Here is an 18769-nt window from a genome sequence, read left to right as displayed (position 1 = left end):
TTGTGGAAACGTATTAAAAGTAACGGACGGTAATGTATTCGTGATGGGATTAAAACGAGTTACGCGGGTAACATAGCTACGTCGTCGTCATTAGTGAGATTTATCCTTATGGGCACCTGTGTGCTATTGAAGAAAGCCGCTTCGTCGAAGGCTCTGCCCTCGATTTGCCGGAAAATGTCCGCTTCTTTGACGCGCGCGTTAATCCTTGCCACTTCAGTCGGAGTCGACAGAGGTTGCGAGGGCGGGGTAATGTTGAATTCCCTCTCGGATAAACAATAATCGTGATACGGGAACGACTGGGAGGATCGGAGAGATAAGGAAGGCGGTAACGAGCTTATGTCGAGATTCGACTCTAAGTTGTTCTCACAGCGGGACAGTATCATCGTCGACTTTTGGCTGCTCGTCCTCGCGAAGGACGTGCATACGTAAAACAGGGGGTCGTCCGTGACGCTACCGTGGCTGATCGATCGAAGCGAACTCGTTTCCATCGCGTTCACGCCGCACATTTGCGACACGCTCAGGAGATTCGCGGAGTTTGGCGAAGATGTGCTCACGGTATCGCGTGGACTAACGACTGATGAACTTTCCTCCACCAGGTTGTTCGGAAACGGAAGCGTCGCTCGTCGATTTGCGATACCTTCTGGCTCGGGCGAGTCCTTGTTCCGATCGTTGGCCGGCTCACCGGCGATTCTCGGGAACTCCTTCGCGTTAGACTCTATGCCGGAAGCACCTGCTCGGTGTTCTCCTCGTTGATTCGTTGGTTCCACGAGCGCCGGATTGTCCTTCGGCGCGAAGGACGTTTCTACGGGATGATTCTCAGCTGCTTCTTGGCAGTGCTGCTGTTCTTCGTGCGCCGTCTGTAGAGTTGCGAGCGAGTTCGCTGCTGGTTGTTGTGCGAGGACTTGCGACGTCGGCTGCGTCTTTGCGCAGGATACTAAAGTTTTACGCTGCTTGCCTAGATCCAACTGCTTCATGGTGCTTATAATATTCGCGAAGACGAATCGATTATTCTCCAGTAGCACGTGCAACTGAACGGCCGCGTCGTAGCATGATTTCCCCCACGACACGTAGTCTGTGACAGAGCGAAGATTGCTCTGAAAAGGAAAATTATCTCAACAATATTCTATTAAATGTACGATCGGCGTCATTATGTTAGCTGTATCACCATTCTCTAGATCGAAAATTACACGATTTTCAAATTTACATATGTACCTATATAAACTCATGAAGTACTTGAATGCAGTGTATAATTTTCTGCATGTAAAGTTATTCGTGCGATTTTCAAGCTTATGAATTATGGGCAAGGCTGAAAATCGTGTAATTTTCCACCCGAGGAATGATACAGCATACATGACGCCGATCATATAATGATTCATTGCACCACACCGATGAGTATTCATAAACGGTTCGTACCTGTGCGTCGGCTGACTGCCGAGAGGCATACTCTCGCGCTTTAGATGTAACACACTTCGGTAGAGAGGACACCTCCGCTAAAGCGATACCATAATGATCAGCGGGTGCGGTTCCATTGTTTAATTTGTGTGTGTATATCAGGCGCAACTGGCCCGAGTCGTCCGATTCTGCTGTTTTCGTCTGGAAACAATGACTAAAAAAAAAAAATTTAAAAAAAGAACCAAACGATAACCGCCTGTCTTCCTGAAGTTTCGTCGTTTCCGAAAAATTGCTAAGATTTACAGTCCCTGTTCATATTATTAGACGCGCCTTAATTTTCACAATTCATTGACTTCCTAGAATTAACTTTATAATACGGCTCATCTATCGATTGAATTATGTTAAGGAACCATTATTTTATAAAAGATATTTTTTATGACGTCATTTCATTTGGCTGTTACAATAATCTTGAACAAGTATGAATCCACACTAGTTGCATTGTTGATAATAACGAGAGCAGTTATGAGTTTTGAGTGTCAATTGAAATTAAATTAAATTTTTGTTTATTTGCGAAACTTCAAATTCCTTGCTTACTAACGGAAAAATAAATTTTTGTGCGAAAAATATCAATATTGTACACAAATTTTGGGTAAAACAAATGATTTGACACCTCGGAAGGTTGCAGAGATAAAAACGCTGACCGACACCGAAGATCATTCTAATCGAGTAAACAAAAATTTAGTAGCTTTTCTTCTCCTCCTAACTTGTATTCTATTAAAAAAATTAAAGCACTCCTAATAATACGGCTGGGGACTGTATTTAAGAGCATCACGCACGTTGTCACATTGTGATACATATCGCGGAGCGCGGTGAGGTGCAAAAAGTGTGTGACCGCGAACGTAAATGCGCTCGTTAGCAATAATTTCTCGCATATCGACCAAGCGATGGCCGAGCCTTCCTCAACCGTAGTGTGCCGGCAGAGCTCATCAAGAACAACAAGAGATCGCGGTGTGACGGATTGCAGAATGTACTGCGCCTCTTTCATCTGAAACAAGCGTATTCGAAAGTAATCCCTCGGCTCCGCTTCGCGCGTTTAATTATACCGGATCATTGCATCTCGCGCACGCTTACCTCGAGAACGTAGGCGGACGCGTTGAGTTCGGCGTCGTCGCGGGAACATATCCTACAAAATATGCGGTCCGCGATGCGAAACGTCGCCTCCGTCGCCGGCACGTAGGAGCCGATCTGGAACCGACGATAAGGCGTTGATCGTGCGATAAACGAATACGTTTAATCGAGATAGCTAATGCGCCGTTACCTGCGCCATAATTTGAAGTAGAATGATTTGCTTCAAGTATGTAGATTTGCCGCTCATGTTCGGTCCGGTTATCAGATGAAAATTATACGCGTTCGTTGCATCCTGTTGATTTGAAACAGATCAATCTCGCAGATTGGAAAATGCCGCGAGTACCGACCGACCGACCGATCGATCGATCAATCCGATCGACCGGATCGTTTGTTTAGCGAATTTATTATTCACCGCTGTTCTAACACTCACTACGTCGTTAGGCACGGGAAGGTCCGTGTTGAATAACTCCATAATGGGATGCAGTGAATCTCTCAGTTCTAATTTCATTCCGAACGACGGTCGCACGTATTCCGGATTACTACTGATTTGCGCCAGCGACAATACCAAATCCAATTCCGCCACGTCGGCGCTCAGCTGAAACAAGCAGCCGACGTGTTGTCTGATATCCTCCAGTAAGTGAGTCAGCAAGCTGTAAATAGTTATTTTGTTGATACAACGATATTGACGTGTGATTTATGTTTTTTTATTTTTTTTATTTTTTCATATATTCAACCATTTATTGATGCGAAATAATCTTTTTGGTGCAATACACACATATAATGTACACGAATGCATGTATATACAGAGTGTAACTAAAATAAGGGGATAAATTTCGCAGGCGAGTTTCCCACACCGAAATATGATGAATCATTCGTATCAACATTTGCGGATATATGTTGGATTGAATTTTTTTCATGGTTTGTAGTGTGGGCAGCTCGTCCCCTTTTTTTAGTTACATCGTGTATATATTCTTCACCGTAAACTGTGAATTTAATGTCATTTAAAAATAGTCTAGAAAATAGACAATCGACTTACGTGTTACTCATCACATAAATCTCCTCGCAGGCCTTTCTACATTGTTTATTTAAAGTCAATAGCGCCGCCGTAGTCATCGTAAAGGATCTTCGGTTTTTTCGTACCTGCATCATTGTGTAGGAAATGTGTAGGAAATGTTGCGTAGAATTGAGATCGCGCGTAAATTAGCGGGGAGAAACGAGTTACCTGAATAAATTCTGTCGACAAGTCGGAGATGTCCAAGCAACGCGGTACGACCATTTGAATGTGGTAGCCCAAGTTTACGTTGTATTCTAAAGATAACGGGAGCTTGTGTTTCACAGCTGATGCCTCCACCAAGTCTATTTGAAGAAATTCGCGAAATTACGAACTGTGCGTATTTTTTTTTCGGCGCGTGTTACGTCTGTTACACGTCACATCGTTACTATTCCAAGACACAACGATGCCACTTTACTTTTCATGTCGTTGATTAACTCGCAGTAAACTTGCCGCGCGACGTCCAACAATTCATTGATACCGGCTTTTATAGCGAAGCACCGTTGCACACTCGACGAGGTGGATCCCTTGACGAATCTCGCGTCCGTGTGTATCAGCGTCATAATCTTGTCCTTCATGACTTGGAACTCGTAGTTTCCTAAATTCTGCAAGACGCGAGTTTCCGCGAGAGAAACGCGGCCATGCGCGTTAATATCAGCAAGAATATCGCGTCGATAAGCTTCAGCGAGAAAATACAAACTTTTCGCATTTTTACGAAGAAAGTGTGAATACCGGTCGCGAGAACGGCTTCCAGTTCCGGAACGGTGTCCAAGCAACTTTTTAGGAGCAACGCGTAGTTTAGGTTTCGCTCCGCGTTCTGTATGTCATTCGTGTTTAATGGCTTGCTCGCTAATGTCAGCAAACGATCCGTGCCGAAGAGACGTTGCACCACTGGCTGTGAAACACATACATTCTGCCTGAGTCTCGCGATTTGCTCACAAACCAAAAAAAGCTCAGTTGCTTGCGACCGGATGAGAACTCGGTGACAGAAATGATATATTTCTGTTAACGCGAGAACATTCGTGTGAACATTTCAGTTGCATTAAAACTCATTTGAGATAACTGAGAGCAATTCGGTGAGTGCAAACTTCCTGCAAGAATCTTTTTACACCTACAACCGAGTCCCTAGGCAACGGAAAATTCAGTTACACTAACAAGACTTAATTTTTTTTCGTGTACGCAGGAAATTTTGGTTTTGAATAATATAGCATATTAGTAAAATAATTTGCTAAACTTGTATTGCGTGACTATAGGATGGAGATAGGGACTATAGGAAATAACATCTTCACTCAAACAAAATAATATTTGGTATTAAATCCAATCCGCCTTAAAATTGTTTCGACGTTATAAATGTATTCTAGCCGAGCGAGACTATTATGGAGTATTTTCTCGGTTCATGAATGTTCGTATCTTCGAGAAAAATTCACCGCGTATGGTACATGAAGAGTATCCTACACAGAGGAAATATTGTAGTAAAAATTACCATAAAATTGGGTAATACTGGAATTACGACTGAAGTTATGAAGCGTGTTGTAATCATGTGTACACATCACTAAAGATTATAACACACGTAATAATAATTTCGATAATAATTCCAGCATTGCAAAATTTGTAGTCATTTTCACGATAATTTTTACGATATTTTCTCTGTGCAGCGCCGCTTTCTGTGCTTCTGACGGCGATTAGAACGCTCGATCACAAACGTGATCGTTAGTTTTGAACAGTGTCTACCTGAAGACTGGCGCACAGGGAACGATTGGCGACCAATTCCGCCACGCAAGACTGCCGCTCCGCGATCAGGCGCTCGTCGCAAGGGGGTTGGAGAATGGAGGCGCGTAGTAGCCTTCTACCCATAGGGGTCAAGCAGCGGTCCATAGTGCCCAGCAGACTGACGATGAAATGCTTGGACTGCGACACGACTAGTTCCAGACTCCGTGCGCTCTCTATATCTGCACAATAACAATCGTTATGTAGGTTTGCCGCTTTTTCGCGCGCGTTAGCGACTCACCGATCATCGTGGTATTTGGTGATCCTTGAAACTCCATTCTTACCGATCTCGGCGCATAAACCATGTGCTGCGCGTACTCCACGTACTTCAGCAGCGCCGCGGCAGCGGCCAAAGCGTAATATCTGCAATCAATAGACACCGTTTCAGTCCTGCCGTCTTAATTCCACTCCACTCGATCGCACCACTTCGCTGTGATGTTACTTTTGTTTCACTATCAACTCCACGCTCGAGTACTCCTTCGCGCATAGGGTCCGCACGCGTTCCATACCATTTGACTCGTTAAAGTGCATCCGTAGAATCGGCGTGATTTTCAGCGCGTTGAACTTCTCCTTAATCAATTTGTACAGCTTGTTCAAGCAACCCCGGCGTTGGCACATCGTTTCAGGCATTAATATCTTTGAGAATGAAAAGTTACGTGGCGTAAGTCAACGGTCGGTATTCGTCAGTCTGATTTTATGTTTGAGACCGTCTCGAGTATATATAATAGGCCGCTACTTACTTCTATTGGATCGAGAATATGAATTTTCGTCAAAGTGTTGACGTATATTTGGCAATCGCTGATTTGACAAAGAATCAAATACGGATACTGAAGATCTATCGCTGCCAGACCAACTTCGTTCCTGGCGTCGCCTCGGCCGGCCGTTAAAGCTGTCGTGAGAATATGCATATCCGTGAATAAATTATCAATTACCTTGCGGTTTAATATTATTTATCGCGCTTGTACCTATCACCACCGAAGAATCCGCGTGGCTGGATGTGCCGACCGACGATTTCGCAGCATTGGTTGATCTAACCAGAAGAACGAAACGTGAGAAGCAACGTATTTTCGGCGTGTGAGAGAGAGATGTGAGGAGAGATTTATGGCTCACCCTGTGCTACGGCGAGAAACGCTCGACAGGTAGGACGATGTGGAGACGCAATTCTCCTTTACGTTACGTCCCCAATTGCGTCTCGGCGTCTTCGTGACGGAACTCGCCGGTCCAGAGCTCGTCGAAGGTTTCGAAAAGCCGGCTTCGAATTCTGTAGTAGTGCGCGAAGATTCATGAAACGCGCGAGAATCTCAGTGTGCAATTCATAGGAAAAATATCAGTTTATTACTAAGAGAAACGATTGCTCAATTTATTCCCTTCTTTTAAATAGTAGTTATCTTTGACAAAATATTTTTTTGATAATAGCCTTAAAATATATTCATCGCAAATTTGAGAAAAACTCATGATTTCCTGTTCAAACAAATGTATTCTCTTCTCAACAATATCATAAACTATAGTGAAGAAAAGTTAAGTTCGCTTCATTTGAATATAAACTGAAATTTATTTTGATCTAATATTCTGGATTGAAATACTAAAATTACTAGAATTCAGAATATACTTTGAATAAATTTAATGCTTATGATGAACTTGCGATTTTTGCGGTATTTGCGAATATATAAACTTATGAGAAATATTTGAAACAAGTATAACATTTACTTGAATGCAATAAGTAAGAAATACGTAGGAATGCAAATATTTAGGTGGGCCGTTTGTAACACGAAATCTTTTGCTGTGTATCTTCAGCAGTACATAACCTGTCTTTCCTTCGATACATTTATACGCCCTATTGCCACAGTTTAAAATATCTCGGATGCAACAAGTCGCCTGCACTACCCTGAAATTTCAAGGTGGAAAATTTCCTCCCGAGGTGCGTCCAATGCAGTTTCCGAGCGATACCACACGTTTCCGAACGCACCTGAGTGTAATTTCCGAACATAGCTCGAACAAGGCGCCGATACTTACGGTGCTTCGGGAAGAGGTTTGTGAAGCGTTGCGCGTTCGGTATCGCGATCCTTCCCCTCGGGAAACCGCGTCGTCCTCTCGGCGGCACAGGCTGTATCACGTTCATTTTACGGATGAGAAACGAGTCGTCGACGCCCGGCGACTTTACGGCATCACGCCCGAAGTTGCCCGCGCTGCGATTGGAATTTTTCAAACATGGCGTATCGACCGAACTCTCGACCGATCGATCGATTAACCGCGCGGTTCGCAATCGGTTCGTTCCCCCGAAAGACGAAAGTACAAAACACCTCGGTTTCTCAATGATATATTTATTTACAATTTCTCATTCAACCTTATCGCTCTTATCTTAATTTCGCGCTGAACATATGCTCCGGTTGATAATAAATAACACGATCACAATCACTATCCCGCTCGCAATAAATATCGCTTTATCCACTTTATCTCTTAAAATTCAAATTTACATTTGTATTTACAGTAATAATAATCAAAATCGATTGTCTCTCTCTCTCTCTCTCTCTCTCTCTCTTTCCCGGCTACTTCGCGCTCTCAATTTTTTTCAGTTCACCTCACCGCCAGTGGTGACTTCTTCGCTCACGTGTAAAATTACCTACGAACGACTGTGCGTCGCGCCGCGGATTCGGCGAGATAAAAACACGCGCGCGCGTCGCGACAATGCAATAACGCGTTACTTTGCCAGTACGATCGACCGCGGGCTTCCAGAGATGCGCTATCTATTTATACACATTAGTCTTCCAACACGCGAACTCACAATAGAATAGATCGTACAAAGATCTCAGTCGACCAAGTCCCACTACGCAGTAAGAGCAGTAAATTAAATCGCACTGTTAAATATGTCGCGCTATATATATATATGTAAACTCGCGTTACATTATTATTCTCTCATGGATGTGCATACATGCATGCATCCGTACAATGTCGGGCAAAATGCGTTCGGGAATAACGGGATCACGGTCGAGCACGTATTTATAAATATATTTGTATACATTTATAGATCTGCATGCATGTATACGGCGCTTCTGGAATCCTTTCACTCGTTATTCGAGCATATTTCGCCCGACAATGTTCGCGATCGAATGAAACGGGCGATTTCCGGAGCGCGAGGCAACCGGATCGCATTACTAGTCGCACATTTCGTTTTTTCCACGACTCGCTCGACAGCTAGCTTCGACGTTGGTTTGGCACGAAGCTCGGAACGATCGAAAATGCGAATTACAAGAGTATATATGGNNNNGGGGGGGGGGCGCAGAATTTGGCGGAAACGTCTTGTAAAGTGTCTCGAAAAAGAAAAAGCACAAGTAACGCGCGGTACTCTAGTGAGCCCGTAAGAAGAGGGCTGAAGCGTTTGAGATATCTTCGAGAGAAATCTTATTTTTACAGCGATACCGGGACATACACAGACGCTGCACGTCACAGCACCACTTCCGACCGTACGAACGTTTCCTTCCGTTGAAACGAGCGAGAGGCACCGCCGTGTCCTGTCTCTTTATTGTAATTGTCTAAAATTTACAATGCCGCGACAGCAGTCTCTTAAATCGATTATTAATTGCAGTAATAATCACAATTTACGTAAAAAATGCGTACGCACGCACGCACACACGCGTCAACGCATCACAAGCACACGCGCATACACACGACATTCATACGTGTACGTTATAACGATATGTATACATCGAGAAATAGACACGCGCGATTGATCAAGGCTTATCACATCGTATAGACTTTTCATCAAGGAGTTTTCTAGTAAAAAAAATTTTTCAACGGTACGAATGCTGCCTCTCGGCGAAGAACTTTCTGCACAGCGTGCCGATCGCTCTCTCGCGTAGAGGCATCGATGAAGTTGCGACCATTTCGCGGATCTCCTCATCCCCCACGCTACACGTCGAAGCGTCCCCCGTAGCACTTCGTTCAAAATAACGCGCACACGTGTTAAAATCCCGCTGATCGTACGCGATATCAGATAGAACATCCACGACGAGATGTNATATATATATATATATACCTAGCCACCTTAAATTAATATTCAGTTGAATTATTTCTTGCATATACATATTTATGTACAAAAAACATTACGATCACAATTCACAAGTATGATGTGTGTGTATATATAATTGACATAATACGCAAATACCACGTGATAATACAGCATAATCGCTAAGATAACTTTCTTTACGTTGCTCGCCAGCACGTATTTTTGCAGCTTGCCTTTACCCACATCCGCTCTGTCCTTGGATATAAAGGATCGTGGTTTTTTCATCATTGCTATCTCTCTCTCTCTCTCTCTCTCTCTCTCCCTCTCTCTCTCTCTCTCTCTCTCTCTCCCTCTCTCTCTCTCTTCAAAGAAGAGTGAGGAACGGAGAGCCTCAAGCCCATATCAGACTACGGATTAGGATTGACACCGGATTGAAATTTGATCAATCAGAGTAAAGTTCATTAAACTCAAGTTAGTGAACTTTGCTCTGTGATCGATCAATCCAATTTCAATCCAATCCTGATCTGTAATCTGACACGGGCTTAACGCCGCTTTCTAACAATTGTTTCATTTCAGAACAACTTCCATCGCAACGATCTCGTCTCACGCGCTCTTGCCTTGTGATTGTACGATTGTGGATTAATCTAAAGTCGATTAAAGTATTAAACCGCACACGAGACCGTGGCGACAGATAATATATATATATATATATATATATATATATCCATCTTCCCTTAAGATTCATCAAATCAGCAGTTTGTAGCGAATAGTTGGCGTTATCGCCTGAACGATAACAATTGTTCATGTTGATCGATAATGGGCTCTTTGGCACGTTTGCGAGTGACGATTGGTGAACAGAGAGATGGTCTCGGCATTTCGAACTGTGACTTTTCTGCGTTGATAATATAATACGAAAGAGATACATATACATATACATACATACATATATATATATATATATATATATATATATATATGATATGTGTGGCTCGGTTTGCGATGAACATTAAAATATGACGGCAGCAATATAACAGCACTGCGGATGCGTATCATTCGAAAGTGACGGAGGGGGCGGATTATCTGCGAGCGCGATTGTTACACGTGACTCTCGAGAGGTACCTTGAAGACCTTGGACGCGAGACTCGCGTCCGGTAGGGATTGCGGCCGCGTGTTGGTCACGTTGAATACGACGTTACTGGGCCCGCGAAAGCTCACTTCGATGAGGAAGCTCGTGTCAGTCATGCCGACGCGGTTGGTGCTGAGGTCGGGCGAACTTGTCCGCAACTGGCTCTTCTTCGGCCGGTAATCGCTCCGAATGATTCTCTCGGTCTCGGACTGCAGCTTATTGTCCAGCCAGTGCACCTTGTCGAAGTCTTTGGTGCCGCCGACCGTGTGCCTGCGTTTGATCGAGCGTTCCGGCATGCCGTTCTTGCGCTTCAGTTTGGTGGCGCTTTCCTTGCGCACCGATTGCCGCCTCTTGCTGATGTTGCACTCGGTCTTCTCCGTTTTCGTCAGCGACTCCGAGCGCTTCAGTTTGCTGCCCGGCGACTCGGACCGGCCGTCCGAGTGCTTGTTCAGACTCTCGGACCGCTTGAGCTTGCCGTTCGTCGGCGACGACAGCCTCTCGGTCGAGTGTTTGTTCAGACTCTCCGATCTCTTCAGTCTCGAGGCGGTGCTCTCTGACCTCTTATTCAGCGATTCCGAGCGCTTGAGCCGCGATCTCGCCTCGAAGTTCGTCAGGCTCTCAAATTTTTTCAGCTTGTTCGTGTAACTGGAATCGCCGGACTCGTAATGATGGCTCTTACTGTCCTCCAGCTTCGTGTCGACGTCCGTCTCTTCCGTGCACGCGTTGGGTGACGTCGGCTTGCCCTCTTGGAGGCTCGCCGCGCTCGGCAATTCGTAACGCTTCGGGTTCCCCGCGCGCGTGCAGTCTCCTACGTCCGGGTCTCCGTCCTTCTCGCTCGTGATCGACGCGGTCTTCTCCGTGGGCTTGTCCGCGGTCTTCGTCTCCGATTTCTGCTTGTCGTTCGCGCTACGATCGTTGTTCGGCGTCGCAGCTACCGAGGGATGCTGCGTGTCGGTCACCGTTGAGTCGGTGTCCTTCTCGGGAGCGTCCTGCGCAGGGCAGAGCATTACTCGAATAAATTTTCTATTGTGTGTGTGTGTGGACTCATTTCATTATATTATCTTTACTTAATATATTAAATCATTATATTATCCTAGTGATATTAAAATCATTTTTGATAAAAAAATACTTATTCGTTATATCTATAAAATAAACAGGCCAAAAACGAGACAAATAAGTGAATGAATGAATAATAAATAACTCGAATAATAAATAATGCAAATAACAAATAACTTGTATATTCATTTAAATAAATATTATTTGATGACTGAATAACAAAGTTATTTATAAATTCACTTATTATTTCAAATGTTCAAAATTTGCCCAAGTCTGGTCCTACGTCATTCAGGACGGGAAACGACGACGTTATTAACTTCTAATCTTCCTTTCTTTCTTTCTTATAGCGAATTTGATTGGATGTGCTAATACGCCCCACTAAGCCAGTATTCATAGTTTTTATATTTAAGACTGTCATAAATTTATCTTCAGATGCCGTACAAATCGTTTCATCGACTACAGAGCATCTGAAGATGAGCCTCAGATTGATCTTAAATAATACATAAGAACAGACTGTGAAACCGGCCTTTTAGTGCATCCAGCCGAATTCGTCATTAACATAATCCGCGATAGCAAACACACTTACGTCCTTTAAGCGAGAGAGATGGCTCTTGTCGATCGATTTGTGAAGACTGGGATCGCGATAAGCTTCCGTAGACGGATACTTGAATTTCGGGGACGCGCTCGCCTTCTGCTCCTGCTGCTCCGTGTCGTCCGTGCTATCCTTGTTGTAGGACGAGGCTTCCAGGGGAGGCTGCGCCTGATTCGATGACTGATTCACGAGAGATCTCCACTTGCGATCGAACGTGGTCGTGAGGCTGGTCAAAAGGTCGCTACCTGCAATAGGTGATTGCGTGGTTAGTCGCGCGTTGATACGCGGAAACACCGCAATTGTTGATAAACTCATACGCCAAATACACTCAAAGCGCTGAATCGGCTTGAACGTTATTGTCGTTAGCGTGAAAAGTATAGACATCTGCGTGGTGGACGAGTAACATATCTGTATATATCCGTGACATAATCGTTAAAACAAGGCGAATTATAAATGCGAGCGAGAGAGAGAGAGAGAGAGAGAGAGAGAGAGTGTATGTGTGTGTGTGTGTACGATTTGTCGCAGCTGGTAAGAATTCTTGCGCGGGTGCATTCCTCTGCGAAATAAAATCGCCGCAAATGAAAGAAGAAAAAGGAGCTGCGGTACAAACAACGTAAATAATAATGACAGCAGTTTCAACGAAACACACACACACACAGCGTCGGCATCGAGAGTAAACGCGATTATCGCAGATATGACAGTTATCACAAAAGGAGAATTAATTAATAAATTATTATCTTTACTCTCTCACTTGTAAACGCAGCGTCGCCACAAAGACGCCGATAATAACAGCGATCGTATTGTCGCCGTCATTATGAAAATAATCGTCATTTTGTATCAGCTGTACACATTCTAATAATTGTGAAACGAAACAGCCGTAATTGCTGTCGTCCTTCTCTTCGACGCTGCGGCGCAGGTATGCGGAGGTAAAACTAAAGCGTCGTTTTTCTTAAACATAATTAAAAAGAAAACAGATGATATACATATACAAGGGTTACACATAAACGAAGAAACCTGCGTCGCAGGTATCCTCTTTGCCAATAGATCAAGGTGTTCTTGCGCATTCGAACAGTATGCAACTTCCGGTGTTATCTGCGCGCGGAACATGTTCGCTCGCAATCTTCTCGATGATAGCCGCGCGTGAATATTATTATCATTATTATCACCATCACATTAACGGCGTCTATGCGATTGAAGTGGTTAACGATTATCGCTTGGGATGCGCGCTCGAAAATAGCGGCGGGGGTAAAAACAGCGACGTCGAGAGGCAGCGGACAAGAAGATGAAACGACTACATACGGTTAGTCGAAAGGAGGTACAAACTATGTGGACGCGTGCTCAATGTATGTGTGTACATGTATGTATGCGCATGGTAGCGAGAATGTAGGTGTGTGAACTGAAAGAGTGTAAAAGCCATTCGGGTGAGCCAGCTGTCAGCTCGTTGGACACCTTGGATGCTCAATGGCGGTTTCAGGCTCTGGTCTGGCAGCGCGACCTGGGATTTACCTCGGAGGAATCGGTTTAAAGTCTTGACGGCGGGCCCAGCGGCAGGCCCTGAGCCTGGCAACAGCTTTGTGAGGTCTGGCTCGCCGGCGGGCTCGTTGCTGTTCGCTGTTGATGATGGTGTTCGTGCGTCTCCTGTCGGCGATGGTGAGAGGGCAGCTGATGGAGACGCGACAGCAACCAGCGATTGCCGAGAAGGCTCGACGACGATTGCTGCTGTTGTTGGTGCTGCTGTTGCTGACATTGACACGGGCATGGACATTGGCATTGGGACTGCGACTGGCACTGATATTGGCGACTGGGCCGGTGTTTTCGGGGCGGCGCTACCGGGACCTGCGGTACCGTATAGGTGGGACGATATGTACCACCAAAAACCCGGGCTCGCAGTGTGCCTACACGTTCAATGCGTCGTTCACATGTCATGTCTCGGTTGCAGCCGGCGAGCAACTCTCTTCCCCTCGTCTTCCTCCTTTGCGTCCGAACCCACCGTGCTATCTTTCTCTCTCTCTCGCCCTTTCTCTCTTTCTCCTAGCGCGGTAACGTACATTTTGAGACCGAAAAGTCTCTCTCATCAGCGTCGACCGGCCGGAATCAATGGGCGCGGCGTTACGTTCTCGAGGAATATGCGCGAAGGAGAGAGAGAAAGAAACTTCCTCGAGATGTAACGTAAGGGCTCAAACACGATCGACAGAATAAGGGACAAGGTATTAAATATAGGAAATTAGGAATAATATATTAAAAGTAAGCTATAGCTTAAAATCACAATAAAGAAATAAAGAATAAGATATAGGAATAATATACTAAAACGAGATCACCACTCTGTTACTTATATATATGCATATATACATACATATACATTTACAGAGTGTCTGACGTAAGTACCATCCATCATATTGTAATTTAGGTTAACATGAACAAAAACGTGCAATTTTGCAAACAACCAAACAAAATTTTCAGTTATTAATTATTGCCATGTATAGTAGCTTCTTTAATTAATAACTCAAAAATTTGTGTGGTACAAAATGGTAAGGGACTTTTATTCAGAATGACCTAATCTACGAGTCATCATTAACATTTTTATCGTTTATCTGATAATTATTGATCAATTCAAACTGACTTTCATTTGTATATCGATGAACATTTGATATTTTGAAGACTAACTTTTAGACTAACTTCAGTCAACTTCTAGGTACTATAAGCACACAAGTTATGAGGAAAATAGAATTTCGACGGTGTTTCTAAGTTCCTTATTTTTTATCATGGGTTAAAACATGGTTGTCGAAATTTCCTTGCTCCTAATGCTATATATTTAATTCCTTGTTCCTTATTCATTTCATCGTGTTCATCGCCCCAAGAGAGAGAAAAGAAGAAAACGGAAAGAGAGAAAGCGGATCGAGTTTAGGGGAGAATTGAAATTTTGAGTCGTTTCTCAGCCGCGTTCGACTATCGTTCTCAGGCTCCTCGTCCATTTGTAGCTCGAGGAACTTCGAGAGAACGAATCTTGAGATTTGACTATGTTCATATTCTTCGGGTGTGTCTGATCGCAAAGTCGTAGACTGAGGCGGGCAGACAATCAATTTATAATTAAGAACACAATAATCGGTAGAGGCAATCCTTAACGATAGAATAGGCAGGCAGACGAGCAGTAAATGATGATCGGAAATGCACACGCGTTACAAAAAACGAAAAGACTGAGAGAAAGAGAGAGAACTAAGTTATCTCACTAATGGTAAAGAGCGGATGCTCTATCGAAGTGGTCGAGCGATGGCCACGCAATGAAAAAAACGTCACCAAGCTCATCGTTAGAAAAGTTGCTGTGGAGAGTAATTTGTAGCGCAATACGTGAACGTGACTCCTCTAATAGTAAAATCGATCCTTGTGCGCGGCAAGCAATGACCGATGACTCGTACACGAAGCACGCGTGACAAACCTTCGTGAGGCACATGCACGTGACGAAGAAAACTTCTATCCGTCCGATAACTCGTTGCGCACACGCACACACACACTTTCACGCCACACTTAAAAGAGCAAACCGTTGAAGATCGCAGAAGCCAATCGTGCGAAATAATCCGCTTATCTGTATGCCGAAAGCCAAAAGAGTGCCATGCACATTACAACAACGTGTGAAACTGGAGGATCAGCCACGGGAGACGAGTTGTAACTTCGCAAACGGGATTCCCCTACGTCGTTCGTCGCAATCTCGTTGTGGCCGATTCTCCTTGCGCTTGATCGCGGAATGCGAGATACTAAGGAATTTCTAGAATCAAATTCCTTTTCGCATGGTTGGTGTGTGTGTGTGTGTGTGTGTGTGTGTGTGTGTGTGTGTGTGCGTGTGTGCGTGTATGCTGTGTATATGCTATGTATGTGTGGGCGCGTGCGCGCGCACGCAGAAAGCATCGTGTGCATCCTGAACGTGTGTGTTCGTAACAAGGAGTATGCGAAATAAGTTTGCTACGTCTCGAACCGTGTTCGCTGAGAGTATGTACGATAACAATAACGGGCGGGTAAATAACGTAAATCGTAAAAGTCCCGAGAACAATGATAACTTTGTAACATACACTTTATAAGTCCAAAAGATCGCTTGAAGCAAATAAGAGAGGAGGAATGTACCTAGAAAGCTTTTTGTTAATAGTGAGTATCTTCTGTGTCCACTGCAGAAAACAAGATCCTGCTACACTCACCGATCGTCAGAAGCGATATTACACAGAGAAAAGAGATATATAAAAGAGAATGAATAGAGAGTATATGTAAATGGAGTAGACTAAAACACGTTGTAATTACTCGACTTGGATTAAGAGATAGAGATAGCAAAATAGGACTGTATATATAAATATATAAGGGTGTTCTCTCGACATTTCAACTGTCCGGGTTAATTTACGAATGAAATGGGGTATTTCAAATGAAGAAGTGCCCCCTCCACCCCCCATCCATCCCATATAATTAACCCGGACAGATTAAATCCCGAACACTGTATAATTCGAGAAGAGGACGGAAAGAAGACAAGCAAGACGTAGAGTACACTCGCACGCGTTTCACGTACGATCAATACGTTACTGTACCGGCAGACGTGATACATATTACTCTTACTTAACGTTTTTATCGATCGGTACGGATACACACAGGATGCTGGAAAGACAACGATATAAATGTGTAGTCTCTTCTATTGCAGTAATCGCTCTATTTTGTTCAAACATCCTGTATATAAATCTACCTGGGTGAAGTAACATGTATGCACGCGATACACACGAATCTTAATCCTCTCTTCTTTGACCGATTATTGTCAGCGTAGTTCTACGTGTCGCTAAATTTGCACGCGTTATTCGAGTTGATCCACCGATATTCCTGCCGAATAGCAATTATAAGAGAATCGTGCTCGCGTGTGTACACAGTTTCACAAATCACACTCTTACGTATTTATCGCATATATGTGTATATAAATATATCGACGGACATGAATATATATATATAGACTCTCAGACGTGTGTTGACAACGCAAAAAAATCGCTTCGGTATCTATCACCGAGTGCACACAAACGAAGAAAAAAAAATTCGGAATAGCGATATCACATAGTATCACAGATGTGTTACGTGTATGTATGTGTGTGTGTGTATGTGAGAGAGAGAGAGAGAGAGAAGGAGAAGTATGTGTGATACTAACCATCATCCGAGACGTCGCCTGGAATACCTCGCTGCTGTTGCGACGGTGACGGAGAGGACTGCGACAGATTGTGCACTTCGTGCAGAGAGTCCAGACTTCCGTATCGAACTGGCGGTAGGCAGATCGACTCCATCGACGGCTGTAACGCCAAGGCCGAGTATGAGTGAACAAAATCGACGTGTTTATCAAATACATCATCAGGCTGGTATTAGGATTTGTATTGGGTATTAATAGATAGGTATTAGGATATAAGCTGATACATCTCGGTCCGAATTTGTTGGCAAAGGTGCTAGAAAATGCAAATGTTAGTAATTTTGCAATAATTTCTAGTAACTTTTATATCCGGCTTTATAGATTGTAATTTGACGAATCAGAACAAAGTTCACCAAACTCAAGTTTAATAAAAATTGCTCTGATCGGTGAAATTTCAATCCAATCTCAATCCTAATCCGTAGTGTGACACGGGCATTATGTATCAGCCTTAGACGATGGATCGACAAGGAAAGATCAACTTACATCCTTGTCAGTTTTGAATTTCTTAATAATGCCATTATTCATCTTCTCGCCCAATACGTTGGTCAACTGACTGGTGGCCTGCGTCTTGATCGTAGGTTGTTGCTGCACGGCTATGGATAGCGGTGATCTCGTGGTCGATCGCGACCTGGAGTCTCGGGCGGGCCGCTCGTTCAGTCCGGATAAGCGTTCCGACAAGAGATTCGGCGCCACCGTGGTGTCGACTATGCTGTCGAGCAGGTCGTCGTTCTCCATCTCGCGTTTCGCCAATTGCCACTCCATCTCGATCCTGCGTTTTTCCTCCTCCCTCTTCTCGGCCTCGCGTTTCTGCCGATGCTGATCCCGCTGCAGCATCGCACGCGTCTCTTGCTCGAATCTCCGTATCCTCTCCTGCGTGGTCGCGCTCAGGCCGGCGTACGTCCTGATCGCGATCTCGTCGTTGTCCTGCTTGGTCTGATTAGACGAGCTGGACACGGTTGAGCTCGTCTCCGCCGAGCTCAGACCGGTCTCGCTCGACAGTCTCGGCGAGTCCACGGACGACGAGTGTGTCGATTGAGCCGCGTACTTGGAGCGATTTGGCGACGCTCCGTTCGACGCACCGCCGTTAGCGGCGTCGACCGACAATGATCGATCGGGACGGTCCATAGGGTGATTCGACTGGTTCTTGCTCTCGTGCATCAGCACGATCTCGCTGACGGAGCACTGTCGTTCGTTCAGGGCCATGCTCTGCCGAATCGTCGGCGAATTCTCCGATTCCTGCTTCGCTTTCGTCTGTGTTCCACAGAAATTGTTATTACTAATACATCGACATACAGATATGATTGAATTAAAACCGATATTATTAACCTTATCGTTCTCGTGTTCGCCGTTGTCGATTTCGTCTTGTGTTTTTCGTCTTCTTTGTATCTTTTTGTTAGCTGCGGATATGATTGAAGATACAATGTCCCTAGCCGACGCCATGTCGCGCATGCCTGTTTTAT

The 18769-nt window shown here is 44.5% G+C and overlaps 2 protein-coding genes across 11 annotated transcripts in view; both read right to left on the bottom strand.

The window, feature by feature from the left end:
• Window positions 1-49: 49 nt before the first annotated feature.
• LOC106744100 (mutS protein homolog 4-like) lies at window positions 50-9348 on the bottom strand. The gene is made up of 17 exons (XM_014618541.1): window positions 7352-9348; window positions 6449-6599; window positions 6304-6368; window positions 6079-6227; window positions 5781-5974; window positions 5580-5701; window positions 5303-5520; window positions 4272-4466; window positions 3990-4176; window positions 3743-3876; window positions 3557-3660; window positions 2951-3170; window positions 2711-2812; window positions 2524-2637; window positions 2229-2437; window positions 1414-1606; window positions 50-1094 (listed from the first exon to the last, which is right to left on the bottom strand). Exons 1-17 carry the CDS (start codon window positions 7455-7457, stop codon window positions 60-62), a joined length of 3498 nt encoding a protein of 1165 aa, XP_014474027.1. The 5' UTR covers window positions 7458-9348; the 3' UTR covers window positions 50-59.
• A 288-nt stretch (window positions 9349-9636) lies between these two features.
• Window positions 9637-18769, bottom strand: part of LOC106744097 (rho GTPase-activating protein 23) — a 29945-nt gene continuing 20812 nt past the window's right edge. For 7 of the 10 annotated variants that reach the window (XM_014618527.1, XM_014618531.1, XM_014618532.1 and 4 more), the window contains 6 exons: window positions 18636-18760; window positions 17793-18560; window positions 17277-17415; window positions 13622-13951; window positions 12110-12360; window positions 9637-11456 (listed from right to left, as the gene is read on the bottom strand). In XM_014618527.1, coding sequence (XP_014474013.1) covers window positions 10437-11456; window positions 12110-12360; window positions 13622-13951; window positions 17277-17415; window positions 17793-18560; window positions 18636-18760 — 2633 coding nt within the window. In that variant the 3' untranslated portion in view covers window positions 9637-10436. Of the gene's footprint in view, window positions 11457-12109; window positions 12361-13621; window positions 14011-17276; window positions 17416-17792; window positions 18561-18635; window positions 18761-18769 lie in introns of those variants that run through there. The other 3 variants (XM_014618535.1, XM_014618536.1, XM_014618537.1) reach the window with 2 other exon arrangements.

This window comes from Dinoponera quadriceps, unplaced genomic scaffold (assembly GCF_001313825.1).
Source record: "Dinoponera quadriceps isolate SergipeBrazil2010 unplaced genomic scaffold, ASM131382v1 scaffold1290, whole genome shotgun sequence".
Lineage (NCBI taxonomy): Eukaryota > Metazoa > Arthropoda > Insecta > Hymenoptera > Formicidae > Dinoponera > Dinoponera quadriceps.
The sequence above is the reverse complement of the archived record's forward strand: the minus strand, read 5'-3'. Positions and strand labels throughout refer to the sequence as shown.